This window comes from Scyliorhinus torazame, chromosome 6 (assembly GCF_047496885.1).
Source record: "Scyliorhinus torazame isolate Kashiwa2021f chromosome 6, sScyTor2.1, whole genome shotgun sequence".
Lineage (NCBI taxonomy): Eukaryota > Metazoa > Chordata > Chondrichthyes > Carcharhiniformes > Scyliorhinidae > Scyliorhinus > Scyliorhinus torazame.
This window is the reverse complement of record NC_092712.1, coordinates 299,816,696-299,844,637: the sequence shown is the minus strand read 5'-3', so window position 1 is coordinate 299,844,637 and position 27,942 is coordinate 299,816,696. Positions and strand designations below refer to the sequence as shown.

The 27,942-nt window shown below is 46.8% G+C and overlaps 1 protein-coding gene across 3 annotated transcripts in view; it reads left to right on the top strand.

Moving 5' to 3' along the window:
* Positions 1–18,219, top strand: part of exoc2 (exocyst complex component 2) — a 323,421-nt gene extending 305,202 nt beyond the window's left edge. For all 3 annotated transcript variants that reach the window (XM_072509914.1, XM_072509916.1, XM_072509915.1), the window contains exons 26-28: positions 8,979–9,040; positions 11,586–11,645; positions 17,365–18,219. In XM_072509914.1, the coding sequence (XP_072366015.1) occupies positions 8,979–9,040; positions 11,586–11,645; positions 17,365–17,458 (216 nt within the window). In that variant the 3' untranslated portion in view covers positions 17,459–18,219. The remainder of the gene's footprint in view (positions 1–8,978; positions 9,041–11,585; positions 11,646–17,364) is intronic.
* Positions 18,220–27,942: the final 9,723 nt, after the last annotated feature.

Here is a 27,942-nt window from a genome sequence, read left to right as displayed (position 1 = left end):
CTCCTTTAAGTGGGCAATATAATGAAAACCACCTCTACCCCCAGCAGCAGCAATGGCAACAAGTGTCCAATTTATCCTATAGTGGTTTTAACAAAAAGCAGTTTGTGACAGAAATTATAATGGGAAAAAACTTATCTTGTGTTGGCATGCTTTGGCTGACAAACTGAAATTGACAGTAACTCGACATAATTTTAACAAAATAAGGGTAAGTCAGCTATAAGCAGTAGAAGTGCAAAGCACTTTCTCTCCTATCCTTGGAAATATGAGAAAAGAGGGGCCATAGACAGGAGGTTAGTAAAACTAGGACCTTATTCTGCACATAAGTACTTGTATCACTAAGTGTTAATTAGCAAAGAAAAATGATATACTCATCAGAAATTAAAAACCGTATATAACGGTTCACGGCATCTGCTACCTTTGTACATGTGGTCTGTGGTACAACAGCCCTCAAAAGATAAGATTGCCATATGCGCGCATTTAGGTCTGGTGCCTTATCATCCTAATAAGTACCTCAGACTCCGTATTGGTCACATGGAGATTTACAAACACCGGGTATCCAATTGGTAATACTTTCAGTTCCAACCAAAACCCACTTGTTCCTCTGTCATTTAGCAGGGAACTGCTACTGCAGTGCCCAATAGTTTTTCATCACATAGCAGCAAGCTTATGATCTGCCAATCAGACAGCATTGTGGAGACGTGCAGCCTGAACAGTATCAGAGCTGCATATGCAGCAAGAATTTAGGAATGACTGCATCTCTCAGAAGTGAGATCGTTGAGATGCCTCACTCTTGAAGATTTATATTAGATTAAAGAAAATAACTTTATGCTGTGCCTTTTACAATCTCAAAGTCTCAGAGCATTTATTTTGTAGCCAATAAAATACTTTTGAAGTATAATCACTCGTTGTAGTGTGAAAAAGGTGATGCTAATTGGTGCATAAGGAACAATGTGATAATGAGCAGTTTTTTAAAAACTGGTACATGCTGAAGGTTTATATTGACTAGGACGCTGGGGAGAGTACTACCATTACTAAAGCCGAGACCTAATAAGCAAAGAAAATGAATCTGCCAATGAGATTGACTTTGGACATAAAGTACAGATATTGCTGGTTTATGACAGTGTTGGAAGCAATATTTAAAAGCAGGCATTTCAACTTGTATCCGTGATAGGTCCGATTAAAGACTAATAATTAGTGTATATCAGATAGATTGAAGAAATTAAGGACAAATTGAATTAGTAAAAAGTGTTTGCATATTTTTTTTTTAACTACATGCTTTTCCTGTACCAGTTGGTGTGTTATCATTTTCACTCATCAATTATACGGGCCATTAGAACTGTGGAAAGCCAACTCCGGTAACTTGCTCTCTGGTTTCCTTCCCTTCCTCCAATCTAGTAAGTAAAATAAAGTTGTCGTCGTCCAAATGACCAGAGGCTGCTTTCCTCTGTGAGGGGGAGAGCTGACTGGTGGTGATTTCACCTGGGGGTAACTACACCTCAGGCAAGGGGCAAGGTTGAGAAAGCGGGGCCTTTGTGAATAATCTCAGCCAGAACGGGAATTGAACCCGCGCTGTTGGCTTCGCTCTGCATCGCGAACCAGCTGTCCAGCCAAATCTACCCTATGGGGAAACCACCTGTCTTCCATTTTTTTGCTTTTTGGTGGTGCAGCTGAGACTAGCGACTCCCTTGTGGAGAAATTAAGTTACATACTACCATTAAATGGAACAGCATATAGGCATCAGATTTCCTGCCAACTTGACTCATCGCCATCTATTATAATAATCCATCTGTTGGCATACTAACTCTTTTTCTTTTTTTTTTATAAATATATTTTATTCAAGATTTTTGGCCAAACATAACAGTACGTAGTGTTTCTTTTACACAACAATAAAGCAATATAAATAACAGTGGCAGTTTTAAACAAATAAATAAATAATATATAAACAAAAACAAAACTGAATGGCAACTGCCTTGTCCAAAATAAATACTCTCCAAAAATACAATCCAACAATCCAATATACAATATCCTATAACAAATACCTATACATATTATACATATACAATAACATCTATGAGAGTCCGTTCGATTCCTCCCCCCCCCCCCCCCCCCCCCCCCCCCCCCGGGTTGCTGCTGTTGTCTACTTCTTTTCCATTCCCTCTATCTTTCTGTGAGGTAATCGACGAACGGTTGCCACCGCCTGGTGAACCCCTGAGCCGAACCCCTTAGCACGAACTTAATCCGTTCTAACTTTATAAACCCTGCCATGTCGTTTATCCAGGTCTCCACACCCGGGGGTTTGGCTTCCTTCCACATTAACAATATCCTGCGCCGGGCTACTAGGGACGCAAAGGCCAACACGTCAGCCTCTCTCGCCTCCTGCACTCCCGGCTCTTCTACAACCCCAAATATAGCCAACCCCCAGCTTGGTTCGACCTGGACCCCCACCACCTTCGAAAGCACCTTTGCCACCCCCACCCAGAACCCCTGTAGTGCCGGGCATGACCAGAACATGTGGGTGTGATTCGCTGGGCCTCTCGAGCATCTCGCACACCTATCCTCTACCCCAAAATATTTACTGAGCCGTGCTCCAGTCATATGCGCCCTGTGTAACACCTTAAATTGTATCAGGCTTAGGCTGGCACACGAGGACGATGAGTTTACCCTACGTAGGGCATCAGCCCACAGCCCCTCCTCAATCTCCTCCCCCAGTTCTTCTTCCCATTTCCCTTTCAGCTCATCCACCATGATCTCTCCCTCGTCCCTCATTTCCCTGTATATGTCCAACACCCTACCATCCCCCACCCATGTCTCTGAGATCACTCTATCCTGCACCTCCTGCGTCAGGAGCTGCGGGAATTCCCTCACCTGTTGCCTCGCAAAAGCCCTCAATTGCATGTACTGAAATGCATTCCCTTGGGGCAACCCATATTTTTCCATCAGCGCTCCCAGACTCGCAAACGTCCCATCTACAAACAGATCTCTCAGTTGTATTACCCCAGCTCTTTGCCATGCTCCAAATCCCCCATCCATTCTCCCCGGAACAAACCTATGATTGTTTCTTATCGGGGACCGCACCGAAGCTCCCGTCCTTCCCCTATGCCGACTCCACTGCCCCCAAATTTTCAATGTAGCCACCACCACCGGGCTTGTGGTGTATTTCTTTGGTGAGAACAGCAACGGTGCCGTCACCATTGCTTGTAGGCTAGTCCCCCTGCAGGAAGCCCTCTCCAATCTCTTCCACGCCGCTCCCTCCCCTTCTCCCATCCACTTACACACCATTGAAACATTGGCGGCCCAGTAGTACTCACTTAGGCTCGGTAGTGCCAGCCCCCCCCTGTCCCTACTACGCTGCAAGAATCCCCTCCTCACTCTCGGGGTCTTCCCAGCCCACACAAAACTCATAATACTCTTCTCGATTCTTTTGAAAAAAGCCTTCGTGATCACCACCGGGAGGCACTGAAACACAAAAAGGAATCTCGGGAGGACCACCATTTTAACCGCCTGCACCCTACCTGCCAATGACAGGGACACCATGTCCCATCTCTTAAAGTCCTCCTCCATCTGTTCCACCAACCGCGTTAAATTAAGCCTGTGTAATGTACCCCAATTCTTGGCTATCTGGATCCCCAAGTACCGGAAGTCCCTTGTTACCTTCCTCAACGGTAAATCCTCTATCTCTCTGCTCCCCTGGATGCACCACAAACAACTCACTTTTCCCCATGTTCAGTTTATACCCTGAAAAATCCCCAAACTCCCTAAGTATCCGCATTATCTCTGGCATCCCCTCCGCCGGGTCCGCCACATATAGCAACAAATCATCCGCATACAGAGATACCCCGTGTTCTTCTCCCCCCCTGAGTACTCCCCTCCACTTCCTGGAACCCCTCAATGCTATGGCCGGGGGTTCAATCGCCAGTGCAAACAATAACGGGGACAGAGGACATCCCTGCCTCGTCCCTCTATGGAGCCGAAAATAGTCAGACCCCCGTCCATTCGTGACCACGCTCGCCATCGGGGCCCTATACAGCAACTGTACCCACCTGATATACCCATCCCCAAAACCAAATCTCCTCAGCACCTCCCACAAATAATCCCACTCCACTCTATCAAATGCTTTCTCGGCATCCATCGCCACCACTATCTCCGCTTCCACCTCTGGTGGGGGCATCATCATTACCCCTAGCAGCCTCCGTATATTTGTATTCAGCTGTCTCCCCTTCACAAACCCAGTTTGGTCCTCATGAACCACCCCCGGGACACAATCCTCTATCCTCATTGCCATTACCTTGGCCAGAATCTTAGCGTCCACATTCAGGAGGGAAATGGGCCTGTAGGACCCGCATTGCAGCGGGTCTTTTTCCTTCTTTAGGAGGAGCGATATCGTTGCCTCTGACATAGTCGGGGGCAGCTGCCCCCTTTCCCTCGCCTCATTAAAGGTTCTCATCAGTAGCGGGGCCAGCAAGTCCATATATTTCCTATAGAATTCAACTGGGAATCCGTCTGGTCCCGGGGCCTTCCCCGCCTGCATGCTCCCAATCCCTTTCACCACTTCCTCCATCTCAATCTGTGCTCCCAGTCCCACCCTCTTCTGCTCCTCCACCTTAGGAAATTCCAGCTGATCCAGAAAGCACATCATTCTCTCCTTCCCATCCGGGGGCTGAGCTTCATATAATCTTTCGTAAAATGCCTTGAACCCTCCATTCACTCTCTCCACCCCCCGCTCCATCTCGCCCTCCTCATCTCTCACCCCCCCCTATCTCCCTCGCTGCTCCCCTTTTCCTCAGTTGGTGGGCCAGCAACCTGCTCGCCTTCTCCCCGTATTCGTACTGTACACCCTGTGCCTTCCTCCATTGTGCCTCTGCATTACCCGTAGTCAACAAGTCAAATTCTACATGTAGCCTTTGCCTTTCCCTGTACAGTCCCTCCTCCGGTGCCTCCGCATATTGTCTGTCCACCCTCAGAAGTTCTTTCAACAACTTGGGGCAGCACGGTAGCATTGTGGATAGCACAAATGCTTCACAGCTCCAGGGTCCCAGGTTCGATTCCGGCTTGGGTCACTGTCTGTGCGGAGTCTGCAAATCCTCCCCGTGTGTGCGTGGGTTTCCTCCGGGTGCTCCGGTTTCCTCCCACAGTCCAAAGATGTGCGGGTTAGGTGGATTGGCCATGCTAAATTGTCCATAGTGTCCAAAATTGCCCTTAGTGTAGGGTGGGGTTACTGGGTTATGGGGATAGGGTGGAGGTGTGGACCTTGGGTGGGGTGCTCTTTCCAAGAGCCGGTGCAGACTCGATGGGCCGAATGGCCTCCTTCTGCACTGTAAATTCTATGATTCTATGAACCGCTCCCTTTCCCTACCCTCCTGCTTTCCTTTATGTGCCCTAATAGATATCAGCTCCCCTCTAACCACTGCCTTCAGCGCCTCCCAGACCACTCCCACCTGTACCTCCCCATTATCATTGAGTTCCAAGTACCTTTCAATACACCCCCTCACCCTTAAGCACACCCCCTCATCTGCCAATAATCCCATGTCCATTCTCCAGGGTGGACGCTGTTGTTTTTCTTCCCCTATCTCCAGGTCCACCCAATGTGGAGCATAATCCGAAATGGCTATAGCCATGTACTCCGTCCCCGTCACCTTTGGGATCAGTGCCCTTCCCAAAACAAAAAAATCTATTCGTGAATAAACTTTGTGGACATAGGAGAAAAACGAAAACTCCTTACTCCTAGGTCTACTAAATCTCCAGGGGTCTATTCCTCCCATCTGCTCCATAAAGTCCTTAAGCACCCTAGCTGCAGCCGGCCTCCTTCCGGTCCTGGACCTCGATCTGTCCAGCCCTGGGTCCAGCACTGTATTAAAATCTCCACCCGTTACCAACTTCCCCACTTCTAGGTCCGGGATTCGTCCTAACATACACCTCATAAAGTTGGCATCATCCCAGTTCGGGGCATACACGTTCACTAATACCACCGCCTCCCCTTGCAATTTGCCACTCACCATCACGTATCTGCCCCCACTATCCACCACTATAGTCTTTGCCTCAAACATTACCCGCTTCCCCACTAGTATGGCCACCCCCCTGTTTTTTGCGTCTAGCCCCGAATGAAACACCTGCCCCACCCATCCTTTGCGTAGTCTGACCTGGTCTGTGAGGTTGTCCATTTTGGAAGGACAAATATGAATGCGGAATACAGGGTTAACGGTAGGGTTCTTGGAAATGTTGAGGAGCAGAGAGATCTTGGGGTCTATGTTCCTAGATCTTTGAAAGTTGCCACTCAAGTGGCTAGAGCTGTGCAGAAGGCCTATGGTGTGCTAGCGTTCATTAGCAGAGGGATTGAATTTAAGAGCCACGAGGTGATGATGCAGCTGTATAAAACCTTGGTAAGGCCACATTTGGAGTATTGTGTACAGTTCTGGTCGCCTCATTTTAGGAAGGATGTGGAAGATTTGGAAAAGGTGCAAAGGAGATTTACCAGGATGTTGCCTGGAATGGAGAGTAGGTCTTATGAGGAAAGGTTGAGGGTGCTAGGCCTTTTCTCATTAGACCGGAGAAGGATGAGGGGCGACTTGATAGAGGTTTATAAGATGATCAGGGGAATAGATAGAGTAGACAGTCAGAGACTTTTTCCTCAGGTGAACAAACCATTACAAGGGGACATAAATTTAAGGTGAATGGTGGAAGATATAGGGGGGATGTCAGAGGTAGGTTCTTTACCCAGAGAGTAGTGGGAGCATGGAATGCACTGCCTGTGGAAGTAGTTGAGTTGGAAACATTAGGGACCTTCAAGCGGCTATTGGATAGGTACATGGATTACGGTAGAATGATGGGGTGTAGATTAATTTGTTCTTAATCAAGGACAAAAGTTCGGCACAACATCGTGGGCCAAAGGCCTGTTCTGTGCTGTATTTTCTATGTTCTATGTTCTATGTTCTATCAGCTTCAGATGTGTCTCCTGAAGCATAACCACATCTGCCTTAAGTTTCTTTAGGTGTGCGAGTACCCGTGCCCTCTTAATCGGCCCATTCAGCCCTCTCACATTCCACGTGATCAACCGGGTTGGGGGGCTCTTTACCCCGCCCCCCCCTTGACGACTAGCCACCTCCTTTTTCAATCCAGCTCCTCACCCGGTTCCCACGTAGCCATATCTCCCCCAAGCGGCGCCCCCCCGCCCCGACCACCCCTCCCCCCCCCCCCATACCAGCTCCCCCTTCTCCCAGCAGCAGCAACCCAGTTAACCCCCCCCCCCCGCTAGATCCCAAACTAGCGTAATTGCACCCCCCATGTTGCTCCCAGAAGTCAGCAAACTCTGGCCGACCTAGGCTTCCCCCCGTGACCTCGGCTCACACTGTGCGAGGCCCCCTCCTTCCTGCTTCCCTGTTCCCGCCGTGATTACCATAGCGTGGGAACAAAGCCCGCGCTTCCCTTTTGGCCCCGCCCCCAATGGCCGGCGCCCTCAGCTCCTCATCCTCCCTCCCCCACGACATGGGGAAGAGTGAAAAGTTACAAGGTCGCAGGATTAACAACTTGGGAAGTCATCTCTTCCCTCTTCTCCCCCCCCTTCATCCCACATATTCACCCCCCCCCCCCACTTTGTCCCAAACGTTCTTTTTATGGCCCGCTCACTCCAGTTTCTCCTCGACAATAAATGTCCACGCCTCGTCTGCCGTTTCAAAGTAGTGGTGTTTCCCTTGATGTGTGACCCACAGTCTTGCCAGTTGCAGCATTCCAAATTTAATCTTCCGTTTGTGCAGCACCGCCTTGGCCCGATTAAAGCTTGCCCTCCTTCTCGCCACCTCCGCACTCCAATCTTGATATACGCGGATCACCGCGTTCTCCCACCTACTGCTCCGAGTTTTCTTTGCCCATCTGAGGACCATCTCTCTGTCCTTGTATCGGAGAAATCTCACCACTATGGCTCGAGGAATTTCTCCAGCCCTCGGTCTTCGCGCCATAACTCGATAGGCTCCCTCCACCTCCAGCGGACCCGTCGGGGCCTCCGATCCCATTAACGAGTGCAGCATCGTGCTCACATATGCCCCGACGTCTGCACCTTCTACACCTTCGGGAAGACCAAGAATCCTTAAATTCTTCCTCCTCGCATTATTCTCCAGCACGTCCAGCCTTTCCACACACCTTTTGTGTTGTGCCTCGTGCATCTCCGTTTTCACCACCAGGCCCTGTATGTCGTCCTCATTCTCAGCAGTCTTTGCCTTCACGACCCGAAGCTCCTGTTCCTGGGTCTTTTGCTCCTCCTTTAGCCCCTCAATCGCTTGTAATATCGGGGCCAACAGCTCCTTCTTCATCTCCTTTTTGAGTTCTTCCACGCAACGCCGCAGGAACTCTTGTTGGTCAGGGCCCCAGATTAAACTGCCTCCTTCCGACGCCATCTTGCTTTGTGCCTGCCTTCCTGGCCGCTGCTCTAGAGGATCCACCGCAATCCGGCCACTTTCCTCTCTTTTTTCCATCCGTGTCCAGGGGGGATTTCCTTCTGGATTACAGCACAGTGTTTTTTGCCGTTAAAATTGCCGTTGGGGCTCCTATCAAGAGCCCAAAATTCCGTTCCACCGGGAGCTGCCGAAACGTGCGACCTAGCTGGTCATCGCCGCACCCGGAAGTCACTAACTCTTTTTCAATAGAAGACTTGCAGTAGCATGGCAATTTCAGATATTATATGATTCTTGACACAAACATGTATGTAATACAGTATGAACCTGCCACTTATTCCACATGGCTATGAAATAAAATCCACATTTTAATCACTAGATTGGAAGGTAAGGTTTAATAATTTCTCTTCAGGCCGTGTATTCTAAACAAAAAGTTCAGACATTTTTCAATGATGTGTGTGTCGCAGTACAGTGCTCAACAGTATTACAAGTATCCATTGTTAAACATCATGAATGAAAGGATATTTATCTCACAAAAAACCTTATTTAATGTTATAATGTTTAGTCCACACTCATTTTATATGTTTCTTTCTTTAGGCTAGATTGGAAATTTGTGCTCTTAGAGATGCTGTTGCCTCATTCCTGACTCCTGAAAGCAAGTAAGATGGAACTTTAAGTCATATTTTTATCAAGTTTGATTATTGCAACTTTCAACAGAGCTTTGAAAAAGTTGTTAGTTCAATTAATTTTTTGTTTAGTGCGTGCCGTAATCACCAAGCCAGGCAGGCAATAGCTTCCCTGATTCCCTGCGAGGCCTCATTGTACCTATTTGTTGCAACAAGACCTTGGGCAGTGCAGAAACGGTTGAGGAGTGCCCAATATTGGCGTGGCAGGTTGAAGCCAGGTGGGTGGACTGTGGGATCTCAGATGAGGAAGTAGTTTTGAATGGTGACGTGGTGGTTCCATTCCTGTTACGACAGGGCCTCTGCCTTGACATGGTGGACTTAGTCATACCGTTGGGGTGATGGGGGCAAGCAGCAGGTGGATGGTAAGGTCCTTGTATAGCGACAGGCTTGGATTGATGTAAACCTTCTTCAGGAGCTTTCTTGTTGAAATCTCCTTTCTTGTACAACGGGGTGGGATGTTGCTCAGGACTGGGAGCCAGGGGTGGTGAGTTGGGTGGAGAGTACCTGAGAGGATGCACTTGGTTGTGTTGAGCTGTATGGCTACAAGACTGGTATGGAATGAGTTGTACCATACTGTTCACAGTACTCTACAGCTGAGAAGACAATGGCAAGAGTTGAGGTCCTTAAGTCTTGAGCATCTGCACACCATGAAGAGCCAGCAGGTTTACTGAGAAGGTTGTTTCACATTTTGAGCTTTGCTGCCGTCTTACTCATGTTCTAGATGGGCAGCACAGGGATTAGCACTGTTGCTTCACAGCACCAGGGACCCGGGTTAGATTCCTGACTTTGGTCGCTGTCTGTTCTCCCCGTGTCTGCGGGTGCTCCGGTTTGCTCCCACAAGTACCGAAAGACGTCCTTAGTAGGTGAATTGGACATTCTGAATTCTCCCTCGGTGTACCTGACTCACATGATGAAGGAGCCGTGCTCCGAAAGCCCGTGATTTGAAACGAACCTGTTGGACTTTAATCTGGTATTCTAAGACATCTTACTGTGCCCACCCCTGTCCAACGCCGGCATCTCCACTTCATTGCAGTGGTAATGTAAACTTACTTGTGACACTAATAAATATTATATTATATTTTGTTCGTCAATATTTGGTCAAGAGTATACAAAGGTAAATGGGATGTTCGTGATTCAGTCTCTTGCCATTCAAGGAGATGTTGAGGTCCCTCTTGGCTCTAGCATTGTGGAGGTGGAGTCTACTTGAGACTTTTGTTGCTGCTGGACAGAAGGCACCATGTCCTGCAGTATTTGGCTAGCTTTGCAACATCTTTGTTTAGTGTTGTCTCTAGTGTAGAAAATGTCCGAGTCTGAGAGGCAGAGCATAGATGAACTTCTGAGACAGATTGGGGGCAGGGTGTTGATTTTGAGATTGAGAAGGGTTGAGGCTAGAACAGAGTCCTGGGGGAACTTGCTGAACTGTATCCTCCAGGCACTTGTCTCTTCAATTAAGTAAAACAATACTTTTAATTGTTAGAAGTACTTGCACATCCCTGCCCAACCATTTAGCATCTTCAGTGAAACGTGACATTTCACCATCAAATGAGTAAAACATAACACAATTCTGGCACTGTCCTTTTTAACCATTGATGATGTACAGTTTCAGTTGTCATCCTGGTGAGGGGCTATTTCCACTTTTGTACTGCTTAAGGCCTTTATTATAGTTGCACTAAAGCCTCAGCCATTAAGCGGAAAGCATCTCAAGGTCTAATCTTTACCATCAGAATTATTTGTTCAGGGAGGGACATACTGAACTGTTATCAAGGCATAAAGTGTGGGTGGCACGGTGGCACAGTGGTTAGCACTGCTATCTCACAGCGCCAGGGACCCGGGTTCGATTCCAGCCTTGGGTGCGTCTGTGTGGAGTTTGCACTTTCTCCCGATGTCTTCGTGGGTTTCCTCCGGGTGCTCCGGTTTCCTCCCACAGTCCAAAGATGTGCAGGTTAGGTGGATTGGCTGTGCTAAATTGCCCCTTAGTGTTCAAAAGAGATGTGTAAGTTAGGTTAAGGAGTTATTGAGATAGGTGGGGAAGTGAGTTTGGGTAGAATACTCTATCAGAGGGCTGGTGCATACTTGATGGGCCGAATGACCTCCTCCTGCACTCTGGGAATTCTATGACCATATATAGAGTAGAAAGTCAAACTTGTAGGCCAAAATGTGAGAAATTCTTAAAATACTTCAGTTCTGAACAAATGGAACTCATGAGGGAATCTGTTCAACCACTTATTGTAAATGGATGTTCATTAAGTCAGATTCTTGCCCAAACATTCAATAGAAACCTATTATCAGTATAGACTTTGAACATTCTTTTTAAGGCAAAAAATTGTCAAATCAGTATTTCATACTAATCTTGTGCTATCTGATCTAATTTAGACAGACTTTCCTACTTAATCGGTATTATTCTTTTTAAAATTGAGTTTGAATCTATTGCCTTAAAAGTATTTAATTTAATGTTATTTTTGAGAAGAATTTGAACTAAATTCTATATAAATCTATTTGTCTCTCACTGTGTCTCTAGTTATAGCTTCAAGCAGGCAATTGAAGCACTGCCCCAGCTTCCCAATGGAGCTGATAAAAAGTAAGTTTCTCAAATGTTTCTATAACTTGATGCTCTTTGCAATCAACCCTGAAAGAACTTAGTTTTTAAAAGTAGTTATCAATTGGTTGGGGTTTGATATTAGCTCCTTCAGTAGAGTAAAACAAATATGGTCATTGCTGTTTACCTTCCTTGACATCTAGCAACTTAAGATAAGCTCGCTGGTAACTTTATAAGGTCCCCAGCTGGAATCTTCCAGCTAAAAACCAAGAAACATCTCCCTGCCAAAGGAACTTTGTCCAGCCATCTACAATGTCTGAATCAGTGACAAGGTGGGTTACAGAATTAAGGTAAAAGTAGATCTCTGAGCTTTACAGCTAATCACATCATCTAACTTCAATATTACAAATGGAATTCTATTTCACCCTTCTGCCTGGCCACCCCCTCCACCAAAAAGTTGAATCTATTGACACAATTTGGAAGTCGTAAATTCCAGAGAAGGTTTCTTGGCTCATTTTAAGAAGTTTCATCAAATAAAGTGAGGGACAAACAGCTTTTTGTATTTTTTCACCTTATCTATTGCTGGTTATAATGGTCAAAAAAATTGACTTAAAGAAATATGGTCAAAAATTTCTGAAACGTTCACCTGTTGAAATATCCTAAAATACACATCTGGGGCGAAATTCTCCGGTATCGGCGCGATGTCCGCCGACTGGCACCCAAAACGGTGCAAATCAGTCGGGCATCGCGCTGCCCCAAAGGTGCGGAATGCTCCGCATCTTGGGGGGGCCGAGCCCCAACCTTAAGGGGCTAGGCCCGCGCCGGACGAATTTCCGCCCCGCCAGCTGGCGGAAAAGGCCTTTGGTGCCCCACCAGCTGGCGTGGAAATGACATCTCCGGGCGGCGCATGCGCGGGAGCATTAGCGGCCGCTGACTGCATTCCCGCGCATGCGCAGTGGAGGGAGTCTCTTCCGCCTCCGCCATGGTGGAGACCATGGCGAAGGCGGAAGGGAAAGAGTGCCCCCACGGCACAGGCCCGCCCGTGGATCGGTGGGCCCCGATCGCGGGCCAGGCCACCGTGGGGGCACCCCCCGGGGCCAGATCGCCCCGCGCCCCCCCCCCCCCCCCCCCCCCCCCCCAGGACCATGGAGCCCGCCCGCGCCCGCCCGCCTTGTCCCGCCGGTAAGGTAGGTGGTTTAATCTACACCGGCGGGACAGGCATTTTAGCGGCGGGACTTCAGTCCATACGGGCCAGAGAATCGCGGGGGGGGGGGGGGCCCGCCAACCGGCGCGGCACGATTCCCGCCCCCGCCGAATATCCGGTGCAGAAGAATTCGGCAACCGGCGGGGGCGGGATTCACGCCAGCCCCCGGCGATTCTCTGACCCGGCGAGGGGTCGGAGAATCTCGCCCAAGGTGTGTATGCCGACTTAAATCAATGGATGAGGAATGTTACAACTAAAGATAAGTGATTTATTGAGCACAGTAATAGTTCTGAAGTTTTGAGGTTAATGGAATAAATATGTTTTAGCATCTTTCAAAATGTCTTTTGGTGCAAGATAAGGACCCAGTCCCCTCGAATATATCTTGAACCCATGGCCACCCGTCACACACCTCGATTCCATATCTGCCCATCCCCCTTCCTGCCATAGGTCGCAGCTGTTGTGGAGTATCTAAAGACCGGATCAGCTGTAGGCGAATCAAGCAGCAGTTTATTCAGTACCAGTATGTATGCAGGGGAGTGCTACCCCAGCATGCTCCAAGAGGCAATTCAATGCTTAATTTGATATGACCCTGATCAGCCATCCACTTCCTAGACTGACCAAAAGGTTACATTCCTGATTACATAGAACATAGAACATAGAAAATACAGCACAGAACAGGCCCTTCGGCCCACGATGTTGTGCCGAACCTTTGTCCTAGATTAATCATAGATTATCATTGAATTTACAGTGCAGAAGGAGGCCATTCGGCCCTTTGAGTCTGCACCGGCTCTTGGAAAGAGCACCCTACCCAAACTCAACACCTTCACCCAACACCAAGGGCAATTTGGACATTAAGGGCAATTTATCATTGGCCAATTCACCTAACCTGCACATCTTTGGATTGTGGGAGGAAACCGGAGCACCCGGAGGAAACCCACGCAGGCACGGGGAGGACGTGCAGACTCCGCACAGTCAGTGACCCAAGCCGGAATCGAACCTGGGACCCTGGAGCTGTGAAGCAATTGTGCTATCCACAATGCTACCGTGCTGCCCTTGAGAACAAATAAATCTACACTATATCATTTAACCGTAATCCATGTACCTATCCAATAGCTGCTTGAAGGTCCCTAATGTTTCCGACTCAACTACTTCCACAGGCAGTGCATTCCATGCCCCCACTACTCTCTGGGTAAAGAACCTACCTCTGATATCCCTCCTATATCTTCCACCTTTCACCTTAAATTATGTCCCCTTGTAATGGTTTGTTCCACCCGGGGAAAAAGTCTCTGACTGTCTACTCTATCTATTCCCCTGATCATCTTATAAACCTCTATCAAGTCGCCCCTCATCCTTCTCCGTTCTAATGAGAAAAGGCCTAGCACCCTCAACCTTTCCTCGTAAGACCTACTCTCCATTCCAGGCAACATCCTGGTAAATCTTCTTTGCACCTTTTCCAAAGCTTCCACATCCTTCCTAAAATGAGGCGACCAGAACTGTACACAGTACTCCAAATGTGGCCTTACCAAAGTTTTGTACAGCTGCATCATCACCTCACGGCTCTTAAATTCAATCCCTCTGTTAATGAACGCGAGCACACCATAGGCCTTCTTCACAGCTCTATCCACTTGAGTGGCAACTTTCAAAGATGTATGAACATAGACCCCAAGATCTCTCTGCTCCTCCACATTGCCAAGACTCTACCGTTAACCCTGTATTCCGCATTCATATTTGTCCTTCCAAAATGGACAACCTCACACTTTTCAGGGTTAAACTCCATCTGCCACTTCTCAGCCCAGCTCTGCATCCTATCTATGTCTCTTTGCAGCCGACAACAGCCCTCCTTACTATCCACAACTCCACCAATCTTCGTATCATCTGCAAATTTACTGACCCACCCTTCAACTCCCTCATCCAAGTCATTAATGAAAATCACAAACAGCAGAGGACCCAGAACTGATCCCTGCGGTACGCCACTGGTAACTGGGATCTATTCTAGTTTTTCTTTTGACTGGAAACACTTTTAAAACGTCTACCAGCAATTTGGTGAAGCCTGGGTAATCACGGGGTACACCACTTCACAGCCTCAGACCATGGGGCGATATTGTTGGAGAGGACAGTTGGAGAGGACAGTGTGAAACAGATTGGTAAGCTCGAGGAAATACTTGTTAGGAAGGAAGATGTGTTGGGCATTTTGAAAAACTTGAGGATAGACAAGTCCCCCGGGCCTGACGGGTTATATCCAAGGATTCTATGGGAAGCAAGAGATGAAATTGCAGAGCCGTTGGCAATTATCTTTTCGTCCTCACTGTCAACAGGGGTGGTACCAGGGGATTGGAGAGTGGCGAATGTCGTGCCCCTGTTCAAAAAAGGAACTAGGGATAACCCTGGGAATTACAGGCCAGTTAGTCTTACTTCGGTGGTAGGCAAAGTAATGGAAAGGGTACTGAAGGATAGGATTTCTGAGCATCTGGAAAGACACTGCTTGATTAGGGATAGTCAGCACGGATTTGTGAGGGGTAGGTCTTGCCTTACAAATCTTATTGAATTCTTTGAGGAGGTGACCAAGCATGTGGATGAAGGTAAAGCAGTGGATGTAGTGTACATGGATTTTAGTAAGGCATTTGATAAAGTTCCCCATGGTAGGCTTCTGCACAAAGTAAGGAGGCATGGGATAGTGGGAAATTTGGCCAGTTGGATAACGAACTGGCTAACCGATAGAAGTCAGAGAGTGGTGGTGGATGGCAAATATTCAGCCTGGATCCCAGTTACCAGTGGTGTACCGCAGGGATCAGTTCTGGGTCCTCTGCTGTTTGTGATTTTCATTAATGACTTGGATGAGGGAGTTGAAGGGTGGGTCAGTAAATTTGCAGACGATACGAAGATTGGTGGAGTTGTGGATAGTAAGGAGGGCTGTTGTCGGCTGCAAAGAGACATAGATAGGATGCAGAGCTGGGCTGAGAAGTGGCAGATGGAGTTTAACCCTGAAAAGTGTGAGGTTGTCCATTTTGGAAGGACAAATATGAATGCGGAATACAGGGTTAACGGTAGAGTTCTTGGCATTGTGGAGGAGCAGAGAGACCTTGGGGTCTATGTTCATACATCTTTGAAAGTTGCCACTCAAGTGGATAGAGCTGTGAAGAAGGCCTATGGTGTGCTCGCGTTCATTAACAGAGGGATTGAATTTAAGAGCCGTGAGGTGATGATGCAGCTGTACAAAACTTTGGTAAGGCCACATTTGGAGTACTGTGTACAGTTCTGGTCGCCTCATTTTAGGAAGGATGTGGAAGCTCTGGAAAAGGTGCAAAGAAGATTTACCAGGATGTTGCCTGGAATGGAGAGTAGGTCTTACGAGGAAAGGTTGAGGGTGCTAGGCCTTTTCTCATTAGAGCGGAGAAGGATGAGGGGCGACTTGATAGAGGTTTATAAGATGATCAGGGGAATAGATAGAGTAGACAGTCAGAGACTTTTTCCCCAGGTGGAACACACCATTACAAGGGGACATAAATTTAAGGTGAAAGGTGGAAGATATAGGAGGGATATCAGAGGTAGGTTCTTTACTCAGAGAGTAGTGGGGGCATGGAATGCACTGCCTGTGGAAGTAGTTGAGTCGGAAACATTAGTGACCTTCAAGCAGCTGTTGGATAGGTACATGGATTACGGGAAAATTATATAGTGTAGATTTATTTGTTCTTAAGGGCAGCACGGTAGCATTGTGGATAGCACAATTGCTTCACAGATCCATGGTCCCAGGTTCGATTTCGGCTTGGGTCATTGTCTGTGCGGAGTCTGCACGTCCTCCCCGTGTCTGCGTGGGTTTCCTCCGGGTGCTCCGGTTTCCTCCCACAGTCCAAAGATGTGCGGGTTAAGTGAATTGGCCAATGATAAATTGCCCTTAATGTCCAAATTGCCCTTGGTGTTGGGTGGAGGTGTTGAGTTTGGGTAGGGTGCTCTTTCCAAGAGCTGGTGCAGACTCAGGGGGCCGAATGGCCTCCTTCTGCACTGTAGATTCAATGATAATCTATGATTAATCTAGGACAAAGGTTCGGCACAACATCGTGGGCCGAAGGGCCTGTTCTGTGCTGTATTTTCTATGTTCTATGTTCTATGGCCCAGCCCCCAGACTCGGTGTTAGTCTGTTACAGCCCAAATCAGAACCAAATCAGCAGTAATTCCCCCACCACCGCCACCCCACTCCCAGTCACAGCTCGAATCAGAAAAGGGTCTGTACCGTCACCACCACCACATCGCAGCCCAAATCCATGCCAGCTAATTACTAATTTTTGTAAATGTGTTCCATTTATTTCAAGTTGCTATTCCAGAAATAGGAAAAAAAAAATTCTGTGTTATGTTCAGATGAAAATAATATTTGCATTCATAAAACGAAAATGGGTACTAAAACCATGATTATCAGATTAAATTGTTCAATGGCAAATTAAGATTAATCATTTTCTTAATTGAGAGCGTTTATCTTTTTTAATTACAATCTTTCTTCAAATAAAATGTGATTGTCAATTACTGGGACAGGACTGTAAACTAACTACCTTTTCGTCTTTGTAGGTTACTTGAAGAGCTGCTCAACACGTTCAAGAGCAGCATGCACTTACAGCTCACTTGCTTTCGACCTTCCTCGCGAGGCCCGGTGAAGACATAATGTGGAAAAGGCCCTGGAGATATGTAGATCCGTTATACTGCAAAGCCTCACAGCATGACAAAATATAACCCTCTTTTAAAATATGTTTCTACTTTTCCATTTCTCCCAACAAAATCAAATTCTTGCTTGGAAAGGCTGAAGTAAAATTCTAAAAATGCTGCTTCTAAAAGTATATTAATAGTTACCTCGATATTTGCCAAGTACACTTTGAAAAGTTGAAACACGTTGGTAGTTTATTTTCGTGTCAGATTCAGTGTTCTGAACCTGAATTCAATTGCGAACTTGGGGAGACAAAATGATTAGAAGAGAGGATTAAAAAGGCACTAGTGAGTTCAGATCCAAAAGAGAATTGTCTCGCTGAATTTTCAAGTGATTATCCTGTTATTTTTGGGCCTTTCAGAAGACTTGAAGCATCTAAAGACACAGTATTTGTGCAATGCTTTCCATCATTAGACTTACACAGCATGAATTGTGAAAATTGTGAGACTTCCATTGCTTTAATTTCATGCTTCATTCAGAAGCGTTTTCTGCCAACTAATTGATGTGTGTTCAAAATATCAAGTTAATGAACTAAGTCTTCATGTATTTCACCTTGTATGTAATCAAAACTAAGTAAATACTGTGCAACCTTTTTGATTTGTTTCAAGTATTTCCACCAATTTCTTTGTGCCTTCATAAAGGCATAATCAGTTTTCCATCATTAACTTACTAACAACAATGAAACATGATCAAATAAAGGAAGCAGACTGAGTTCACCGTAAGCATTTTGTAGATGTGTGAATGTAACTTAATAGAATCGGAACCTGATCACGCTGGAATGACCAAAAGTCATCTTTTTTTTTTAAATGTCCGTCGACTGTGATCAAAAGCCTAACCCAGCAAAGGGGGATCTAACACACCTGCCACCATATCCACTTACCTCACCCACCCTACCCATTCACTGACATTCACACTGGAATTTTATAGCTACTTTACAGCAGTTATTGTCGTTTTTTAAAAAAGGTGTGCCTTGCCTTTCCCCGACACTGCAGCGCTGTGATGGAGTTCTCCAGTAGACACTGCGCTACACATTTCTGGAGAAGCCAGAAATACGGAGTAGTGTCTAAGCGTGGAAATGTTTGTGCAGACTGACAATCCGACAATGTTTGCTGCTTTGCGGAAGATTCAGGCCTGTGTATTTTGATTCTCAAAGTTGTGAAATTAAGCTGAAACTAAAATATTACAGAAAGAGCATAGTTCCAAAAAAATTAAATAAACAATAATACATTATCAAAATAATAACTTGCAAGAATTGTTAATCAACTATAAATATTTTCCAATTTATAAAGAAACCACCTTAACATGTCTGAATTTTTAAACACATTTTTGATCCTGTCTATTTCATTTCTTCTCCTTCTACTCCGCATCTTAGTCACATTTCAGTAATTGCTGACCTATAATGCTGACCCTTACAACAGAACTTAATGCTTTCCCTTGTGCCGTGCTTAGTGGTAGGGTATCTCATTTATTCAGATGGATTTGGTGGCATGTGAGGATGCTACCACTACCCTATTTAAGTCCGTTGTATGGAGGCCTGTGGCAAGCATTCTCACACGGCTCCCAATTGAGGCCCATGGTGGACAACAAATGCCTATTCAAGGGGCCTCGTAGCAGCAGTTGGGGGACTTCACCATGCGGAAAGCCTGAAAAGTAAACCCTGTTTATTTTCAGGCTCCCAGGGGGTTCCTTGGTTTAAAGACACTCAGTATTGGGTGGCACAGTAACACAGTGGTTAGCACTTTCCCTTCACAATGCCAGGGTCCCAGGTTCGATTCCCAGGCTTGGGTCACTGTCTGTGAAGAATCTGCACGTTCTCCCCGTGTCTGCGTGGGTTTCCTCCCTGTGCTCGGTTTTCCTCCCACAAGTCCCGAAAGAGGTGCTTGTTCGGTGATTTGGATGAATTCTCCCTCTGTGTACCCGGACAGGTGGACAGGTGCCGGAATGTGGCGCCTTGGGGCTTTTCACAGTAACTTCATTGCAGTGTTAATGTAAGCCTATTTGTGATACTAATAAAAGATTATCTATTTTATTTTTTATTTACCTGATTGAGGGACCCAGCATCGGGTAGGGAAGTTCTTCTAATAGCCACTCGCATTCCCACCTGCAAGATCCCCTCCCACCCTCATCATCAGTCACCTTTGCCCGGGTCCTTGTGTAAATGCATTGCATTTACATTATAGATATTTGCCAACCAGATGTACCCTTCTAACTTATATTAGATATAATCTGTAACCTTCAACCTCAAAGTTGTATTCCTGAAACTAAAAGTTATATTCTACAACATATAAATCATGAACTAGATGCTCGCAAAAATGTGTAAAAAGTGCAAAAGGAAAGAAGCAATATTAACAAATGCAAATCAATGGTTAGACCACATTAGAATATTTCGTCCAGTTTTTGATGCTCTACTTTGTCAGCTACCTGACAAGCTCCTGTGAGTCTTTCCAAAAACGTGGACACTAATCCAACATGGTGAATTTGCCCTGTTGTTTCAGAAACTTATCTTTCATCAATTTTAATGGACCCTGCAATTCATGGCCATAAACTCATTCAAATGGGTTAAACCCAGTAGATTCATTTGGATAATCTCTGGTGGCAAATAGTAAAATTTCTAATCCCTTGTCCCAGTCTCTTATATATTCATGTCAATAGGCCCGAATCAGGTTTTTTTTAAAATTTAGAGTACCCAATTCATTTTTTCCAATTAAGGGGCAATTTAGCAGAGCCAATCCACCTAGCCTGCACATCTTTTGGGTTGTGGGGGCGAAACCCACGCAAACACGGGGAGAATGTGTAAACTCCGCACAGACAGTGACAGAGCCGGGATCAAACCTGGGACCTCGGCGCCGTGAGGCAGCAGGGCTAACCCACTGTGCCACCATGCTGCCCTCCTAATCATGGTTTTGAGATTCTGATGGTGTATCTCCAACGCTCCCTGAGATTGTGGATGATAGGAGGTTGATTTTACTTGTTTGATACCTAAACCACAAATATATCCTAGAACGTTTTAGCCACAAGATTAGAACCCAGGTCAGATTGTACTTCTAATGGTAGGCCATAGCGTGTGAAAAACTATGTGAACCTTTCCACGACTGCCTTAGCTGTAATTGTTCTCAGAGGTATAGCTTCTGGAAATCAGGTAGTCATAATCGTGACCGTAATAATATACTGATGCCCCGCCTTCGTTTTAGGCAACAGTCCTATGAAATCTACCGATACCTGGCTAAATCATAAATTATCATAGAATTTACAGTGCAGAAGGAGGCCATTCGGTCCATCGAGTCTGCACCAGCTCTTGGAAAGAGCACCCTACCCAAGGTCAACACCTCCACCCGATCCCCATAACCCAGTAACCCCACCCAACACTAAGGGCAATTTTGGACACTAAGGGAAATTTATCAGGGCCAATCCACTTAACCTGCACATCTTTGGACTGTGGGAGGAAACCGGAGAAACCGGAGGAAACCCACGCACACACGGGGAGAACGTGCAGACTCCGCACAGACAGCGACCCAAGCCGGAATCGAACCTGGGACCCTGGAGCTGTGAAGCAATTGTGCTATCCACAATGCACAATGGTTCTTCAAACACTGGTATGGGTATTAAACGTGCGGGTTTGAGCGCATGTTGTGGTTTGCCTGTTACCTGCCTGTTATGACAGGTTCTACAGAATTGCACTACATCCTATGCAGTCCTGGCCAGGAAAAATGGCTGTTGACTGATGCCTGACTTTTCCAAATTCCCATTGATATCTCATGTACGATCCTCAATACTTCCCTGCGATATTTGGGCGGTAGCACTATCTGATGAACAGCCATTCATTCCCCGTGCGCAGGTCAATGAGGATGTCTCCAATTGTTCATCAGAACTCCGTTCCCAATGTAATAGCACTCTGGAACCCCCTCAGCCTCAATTTCTATGAGAGCTCAGTGTTAATCTATGTATCTCTAGGTCTGCTTCCTGGGCCTCAATTAATGAACTTCTGTCAAACACTTCCTCAGAATTATCCTCATTCTCAAGGATAGGTTTGACTATTATACCATTGGATTGTGGCGTGACTTTAATCTTTGGTGGTGAACTTTGTTTAGCCTTTTTCCTGGTCACCACACACGATGGGAAACTATTTGGAAATTGTTCTTGTAAATTTTTGTCTCCTTATCTTCCTATGGACTCTCTCTAATCATGGGTGAAGCTAAAACCTTGACTCCTGCCAAATTACTCCCCAGAAGTAAGTCTGCTCTATCCACTGGTAACTTCTTAACCTCTCCGACCACTACTGGACCTGGCACTAAATCGTACTCCAATTCTACTTTATAAAATAGAACTGGGATATAATCTCCACCTATCCTATTCACTAATACCTTAGTGTTCATTGAACTCGTTGGAGGGAAAACAAAATCCCCCTCCAGTAAGAGAGTTTGTGTAGCACCTGTGTACCTTAAAATAGTTGTGGGTTTGGCTATATCAGTTGATGAAAATGTTATGCTCTTCCCCTTAAACAAAAACCCTGCATATCTCTCATCTACTTCATTCATCACGCCTGCCACAGCAGTGTTTACCTCAGATCTCTTAAGTCCAGTTAGAGCTACAGTCCTCTGTAGTATTCTCCACTTGTGTTCCCTTTTCAGAATCCTCCTTCAGACCTCCAACAAGTTCCATGGGCTATTCTCACAACTTCAAACATGCTGAACGAACATATGCTACTTTATTGCAATGGTAACCCCGAGGCCTACGAGTCTCACCTTCACCCTCAGTACCTTCCTTCCTCGTCTGAGGAGATATCTCGGAGCATTCCCATCTATCCATTCCTTACCTTGGTTACTGCCTTTCTTTCATTCTCCCACTTCCTATCTTTTTCAAAATTATGGGGGTGACAGAACAAAGGTTTGATTTTATGGAGCACCTTATAATTGTCAACCATTATTGCTGCTTGTCTTACCGTCAACACCCTTTGATCTTCAACATGGGTTCTTATCACAGAAGGTAGTGAGTTCTTAAACACTTCTCAGAGAATGACCTCTTTCAGAGCCTAATAGGTAGTTTCAACTCCCAATGCTTGTACCCACCTATCAAAATTGTTCTGCTTACCACTTTCAAATTCAGCATAAGTCTGTCCCGACTGTGTCCTTAAATTCTGAAACTGTTGCCTGAACAAATATGAACTAATTCATATGCACTCAGAATAGCCGTTTTTACCTTGTCATAATCCTTCGACTCCCTCTGACAGGCATAAACTTCCTGTGCCCGCCACGTCAATTTACTTTGCATGGGTAATGTCCACTTTTCCTTTGACCATTCCATTTGGGTTGCTATTTTCTCAAATGGCCTAAAAAATGTTTCTACTTCCTTTTCTTCAAACTTTGGGAGGGCCTGTACAAAGTTAAACATATTGCCACTAGGTTCTGTTCTCGGGTTAAGCTCCTCTCTGGCTCCTGGCAGCTCCCTTTTAATTTCCAGTGCCTTAAAGGGGAACTCTCTCTCTTGCTTTTTCCTCGCTCTCCCTCATGCTTTTTCCTCTTCATCTCAAAGTCCAACTTCCTCATTTTAATTTCCATTTGAAATGGTTTTTCTTTCTGCTGCATCTCCATTTCTTTCTCCTTAATTCCTTCTCATGCTCAAACTGCAACCATATTCTCACCAGCTCAATTTCCCCACCAGAAAATCTGATGCTACACTATGTCGTGGGCTCTCCTGTGTTGCTATCCGGCCCAAGCATTGAACCAATATATCATATATCTCTGCCTTCCGAGCTTTAGCTGCTACCTCTAATTGTAATTTACCTGCCAATTCGATTAGCTTGTCTTTTTGAAGCCCTTGTAAATAAACCAAAGGCAAGTTATCCACCTGAAGAAAAACCTTAGCAGCTCCCAGAGCATTCTTGTTACATTACTAAAAACATGGGGCGGGGATTCTCCGACCCCCCGCCGGGTGGGAGAATCGCCATGGGGTCGGTGTGAATCCCGCCCCCGCCGTCCTCCTAATTCTCCCGCCTCCCCAAAAACCGGCCCGGCATGAGTCGCACCGCCCAACTCGGAGAATGACGGGGTCCGGCGTGACTCAATGGGCGCCGGAGCTGCCCGAAATCTCTGGCCCGCGATGGGCCAAAGTCCCGCCCGTCTGTTGCCGGTCTCACTGGCGTGAATTGGAGTAGGTCCCTTACCGGTGGGACCTGGCGGCACGGGTGGGCTCTGGGGGTCTTGGGGGGGATCTGGCTCCGGGAGGTGCCCCCACGGTGGCCTGGCCCGCGGGCGGGCCTGTGCCCTGGGGGCACTCTATCCTTCCACACCGGAGGCTGCGGTGTCCGCCATCCTCGGTGCGGAAGCGAATCCCTCTGCGCATGCGCGGTGATGGCGCCAGCATGCGTTGGCGCTCCTGCATATGCGCAACTTGCGCCGGCCGTCGTGGCGCCAAGCCCCTTTCCTGCCGGCAGGCGGGGCGCCAACCACTCCGGGGCGGGCCTAACCCCTGAGGTGCGGAGGATTCCGCACCTTTGGGCGGCCCGACGCCGGAGTGGTTCACGCCACTCCGTCCCGCCGGGACCCCCCCGCCCCGCCGGGTAGGGGTGAATCCCGCCCAAGATGTCTATTTTAAATTTCTACTGTAACCCAAATGTTGCTGTCTACCATTTCAAAGATCCTGGACAAGCCCCCAAATTATGATATGACACCCTGGGCTACTGCGGTGTTAATTCCAGTCCCACTTGACCCGGAGTTGCAATTGAAATTAACAAATACTTCTTAGAAAATACCCAAAGTCTTCGGTCTATGGCTACCTAATAACTACAGTCGCACTTTGACAAAGAGTCATCCAGTCTTGAAACATTAGCTCCCTTCTCTGTCCACACATGCTGTCAGACCTGCTGAGATTGTCCAGTATTTTCTGTTTCTGTTTACTACAGTAACATTTTTATTAATAACAATAACTATAATTAAATATAATCTTTTATTAGTGTCACAAGTTGGTTTACATTAACACTCAATGAAGTTATTGTGAAAATGCCCTAGTCACCACACTCTGGCGCCTGTTCGGGTACACTGAGGGATAATTCAAAATGTCCAATTCACCTAATAGGCACGTCTTTCGGCACTTGTGGGAGGAAACCGGAGCACCCGGAGGAAACCCACGCAGGACAGACAAATACAGAGGAGAAAGAGGAGTTTAAAGTAATGATAAAAGTAAAAGGATGAGAATTTCTTTGTTTCAGATGGATATTTCCAGTAAGCCTTTCTTCAATCTAGGCCTTCAGTTGGAGATTCATCCAGGTCTCAAACACTTCACTGCAGGTTCAGGAAACAGCAGATAGATAGTGGCCGGGATTCTCCAATAATGGGGCTATGTCCCCACGCCCGCCAAAAAACGGGCGCGAATCACTCCGGACCTTTTTCAAAAACGTCAGGGGTGATTCTCCAGTTTTAAGAGGGATAGCAGGGCCCCGGCTTGCACCCCGCAGCTCCTGCTGCAGATACGGTGCCCTGCAATTCCAGCTGTGGGTTCATGCGTGCAGCAGCCATTTTCGTGCCAGCCCCTGCGCAACATGGCGGAGCCCTACAGCGGGCCGACGCGGAAGAAGAGAGGCCCCCCCCCCGGAATGTGCGCGCCCGCCCATCGGTTGCCCCTGCTGGCGGGCCTGGCCGGAGTCTGATCCCCCCTCCCCCCACCAGGACGACCACAACCAGCCACCACCATGAGCTCCTGCCGGGTGAAACCAGTTGTAAACCATGCCGGCAGGAACGTGGCGGAAACGCGGCCGGTCTACTCGAAGAATCAGCGCGGGGAGCTCTTTCAACAGCCCCTGACCGGTGCTGTATCGACTGCGTCGTGCCGGATTTCCGGCGTCATCAGCTATCCTCCGCGCTGGCCGCAATTCCGGTGCGGAGGGGCGGAGAATCCCGGCCACGTTTGTGGACACCGAGAGAGAGAGAGAGAGAGGCAGACACTCACAGCTGCTCCTCTCCGTGTTCAGGATTGCCTGAAACCTGAAATGAAAATCGCTTATTGTCACAAGTAGGCTTCAAATGAAGTTAGTATGAAAAGCCCCTAGTTGCCACATTCCGGCACCTGTTCGGGGAGGCTGGTACTTCCCGCGTCCTCTGAAAACCGTCCCACTCGGGCAGTATCCAATCACCGCCTGTCGCTGGGCAGAATACAGCCTTTGGTCAGGTGATTGGCCAATCAAACCCAAACCCTCCGATCCCTTGGGTGCTAAAATGTCTGGGATTTTCTGTTCAGAAGCTAAACTTCCGTAGCACGGTGTACCAATTGCAAGTTTTGAGTTTCTCACTTCCTCTGCTCGACTTAAATGTACATGTCCATTAAATATCCATGGATCAAAATGATATCCACAAAGTAAAAGAAATGGGAAATAAGGGAATAAACAGGAAGGGTCCTTACACCTGTAACACACAACTATTTGCCAACAATTCCTGGTAAATATTATGTGATTGACCCGGTATTGGGACCCTTGCTTTGCCTGACAAATATTAATGATGTAAATCTTGGTGTGCAAGTGACAATTTTGAAGTTCGCGGATGATACAAAATTTGGAAGCATTGTAAACTGTGAGGCGGACAGTGTAGAACTTCAAATGACATAGTCAAGTTGATGGAGTGGGCAGCGAGGTGGCAGCTGTTTTCGTAGGAAGAACATTGAGAGGCAATATAAATTAAAGACCTATGTTGTGCATAGGTCATTGAAGGTATCAGGACAGGTGGAGAGAGTAGTTAATAAAGCAAACAGTATCCTGCGCTGTGTCAATAGGGGCATAGAGTACAAGAGCAAGGAGACACTGTTGGACTTGTATAAGATACTAGTTAGACTCCAGCTGGAGTATTGTGCACAGTTCTGGGCGCCACACTTTAGGAAGGATGTGGACGCATTAGAGAGAGTGCAGAGGGGATTTGAAAGAATGCTTCCAAGGGTGTGAATCTTCAGTTATGTAGATAGATTGGAGAGGTTGGGACTGTTTTCTTCGGAGAGAGAAGGAGATTTGGTAGAGATGTTGAAAATTATGATGGGCCATTTGTGACACCATTTCGGCGATCCTGAATGTGGGGGTGCATCCTTTCCCAATGGTGGTAGTTTTTGGGGTCCCTGATGTGCTGGAACTGTGGACGGGTGCAGGAGCGGATGTCTTTGTTGGTGGCATGGAGACGTATCCTATTGGGCTGGAAGATGGCGACACCGCCAAAGGCTTTGGTGTGGCTGAGTGATTTGATGGAGTTTGTATGCCTCAAAAAGGTCAAATACACCTCGAGAGGGTCGATTGAAGGGTTTTATCAAAGGTGGCGACCGTTTATAGTGTACTTTCAAGAACCGGTCCGTGCTAGAGTGGAAGGGGGAGTAGGGTGAGAGTCTTTGTAACACGTGTTTGTTTATGGAATTTTTTTCTAAATGACGCAGGTTCAATTGAGGCATTCAAGAGGGCATTAGATAATTATTTGAATGGAAACAATGTGCAGGGGACAGGGAAAGGGCAAGGGAATGAATCCTCCTGTGACAAACCAGAGCAGCCACAACAGGCCAAATGGCCTTCTGCGCCGTCACAGTTCTGTGATTCTTCGTTCTGCAGTTATTAATGTTAGCATGAAAGTTCCTGACACCATGCTTCTTAACAACTTCCTAGACTGTGGCCTTTACTAAATTTTGAAAGTTTCAGGATTAACGTCATAACCCTTTTGCTCTTAGCTTCAGGGTGTCACTGACTTCTTGTCCGTCATGGGTTAGCCTTAGGCCCGGGAAACCATTTGTCTGACCTACAGACATGTCCAGTCTGCCAGAGCTGCACCTGTATATCCTAGACTTCAGCGCTAGCTATGTTGGCGTGCTGCACCACTTTGCTGCTCGTTGCCCTGCCTTACCACTTAATTTTCTTGAAAGATTGTATTTGCCTTTGGTGTAATCTTTCTAACTGCTTCATGTCCCGATGGCATAGAGTCCAGGTTTCACAAACATAACATGTAGTCAGCACAACGGCACTGCACACCCACGGTCTGTCTTTAGTTTCACCTTTAATCTTGGATTGATAGAGACAACTATTCTGTAACTCCTTGCACCTGGGTAAAATCTGCCAGATGTGTCAAATTATGGGGGTGGATACTGTAGGACCAGTAATTAAGTTCTTGAGTTTTAGCATGGACTAGAGCCACGGTAATGTGAGCCAGAACCCAGTGGAATAGATGAAGGTCTTATGTTAGACGCACTAGAGATCAACTGAATTAGACAATAGCAAGAAATGTAGAGTAAAGGCAAATGTGACAGTTTGAAAGTGATGAAGCCAAAGACATGCAGAAGAACAGAGACAAACTACACAAGTGGCCAGAGTAATGCTGATAAATTTGAACGCAGAAATACCAACAAAAACGGAAGACATACTTTGTGAATGGTGTTGATCTAGCTGGGAGGGAGGACTGAGAGAGATATGGTTGTTATAATAGACTAAACATACC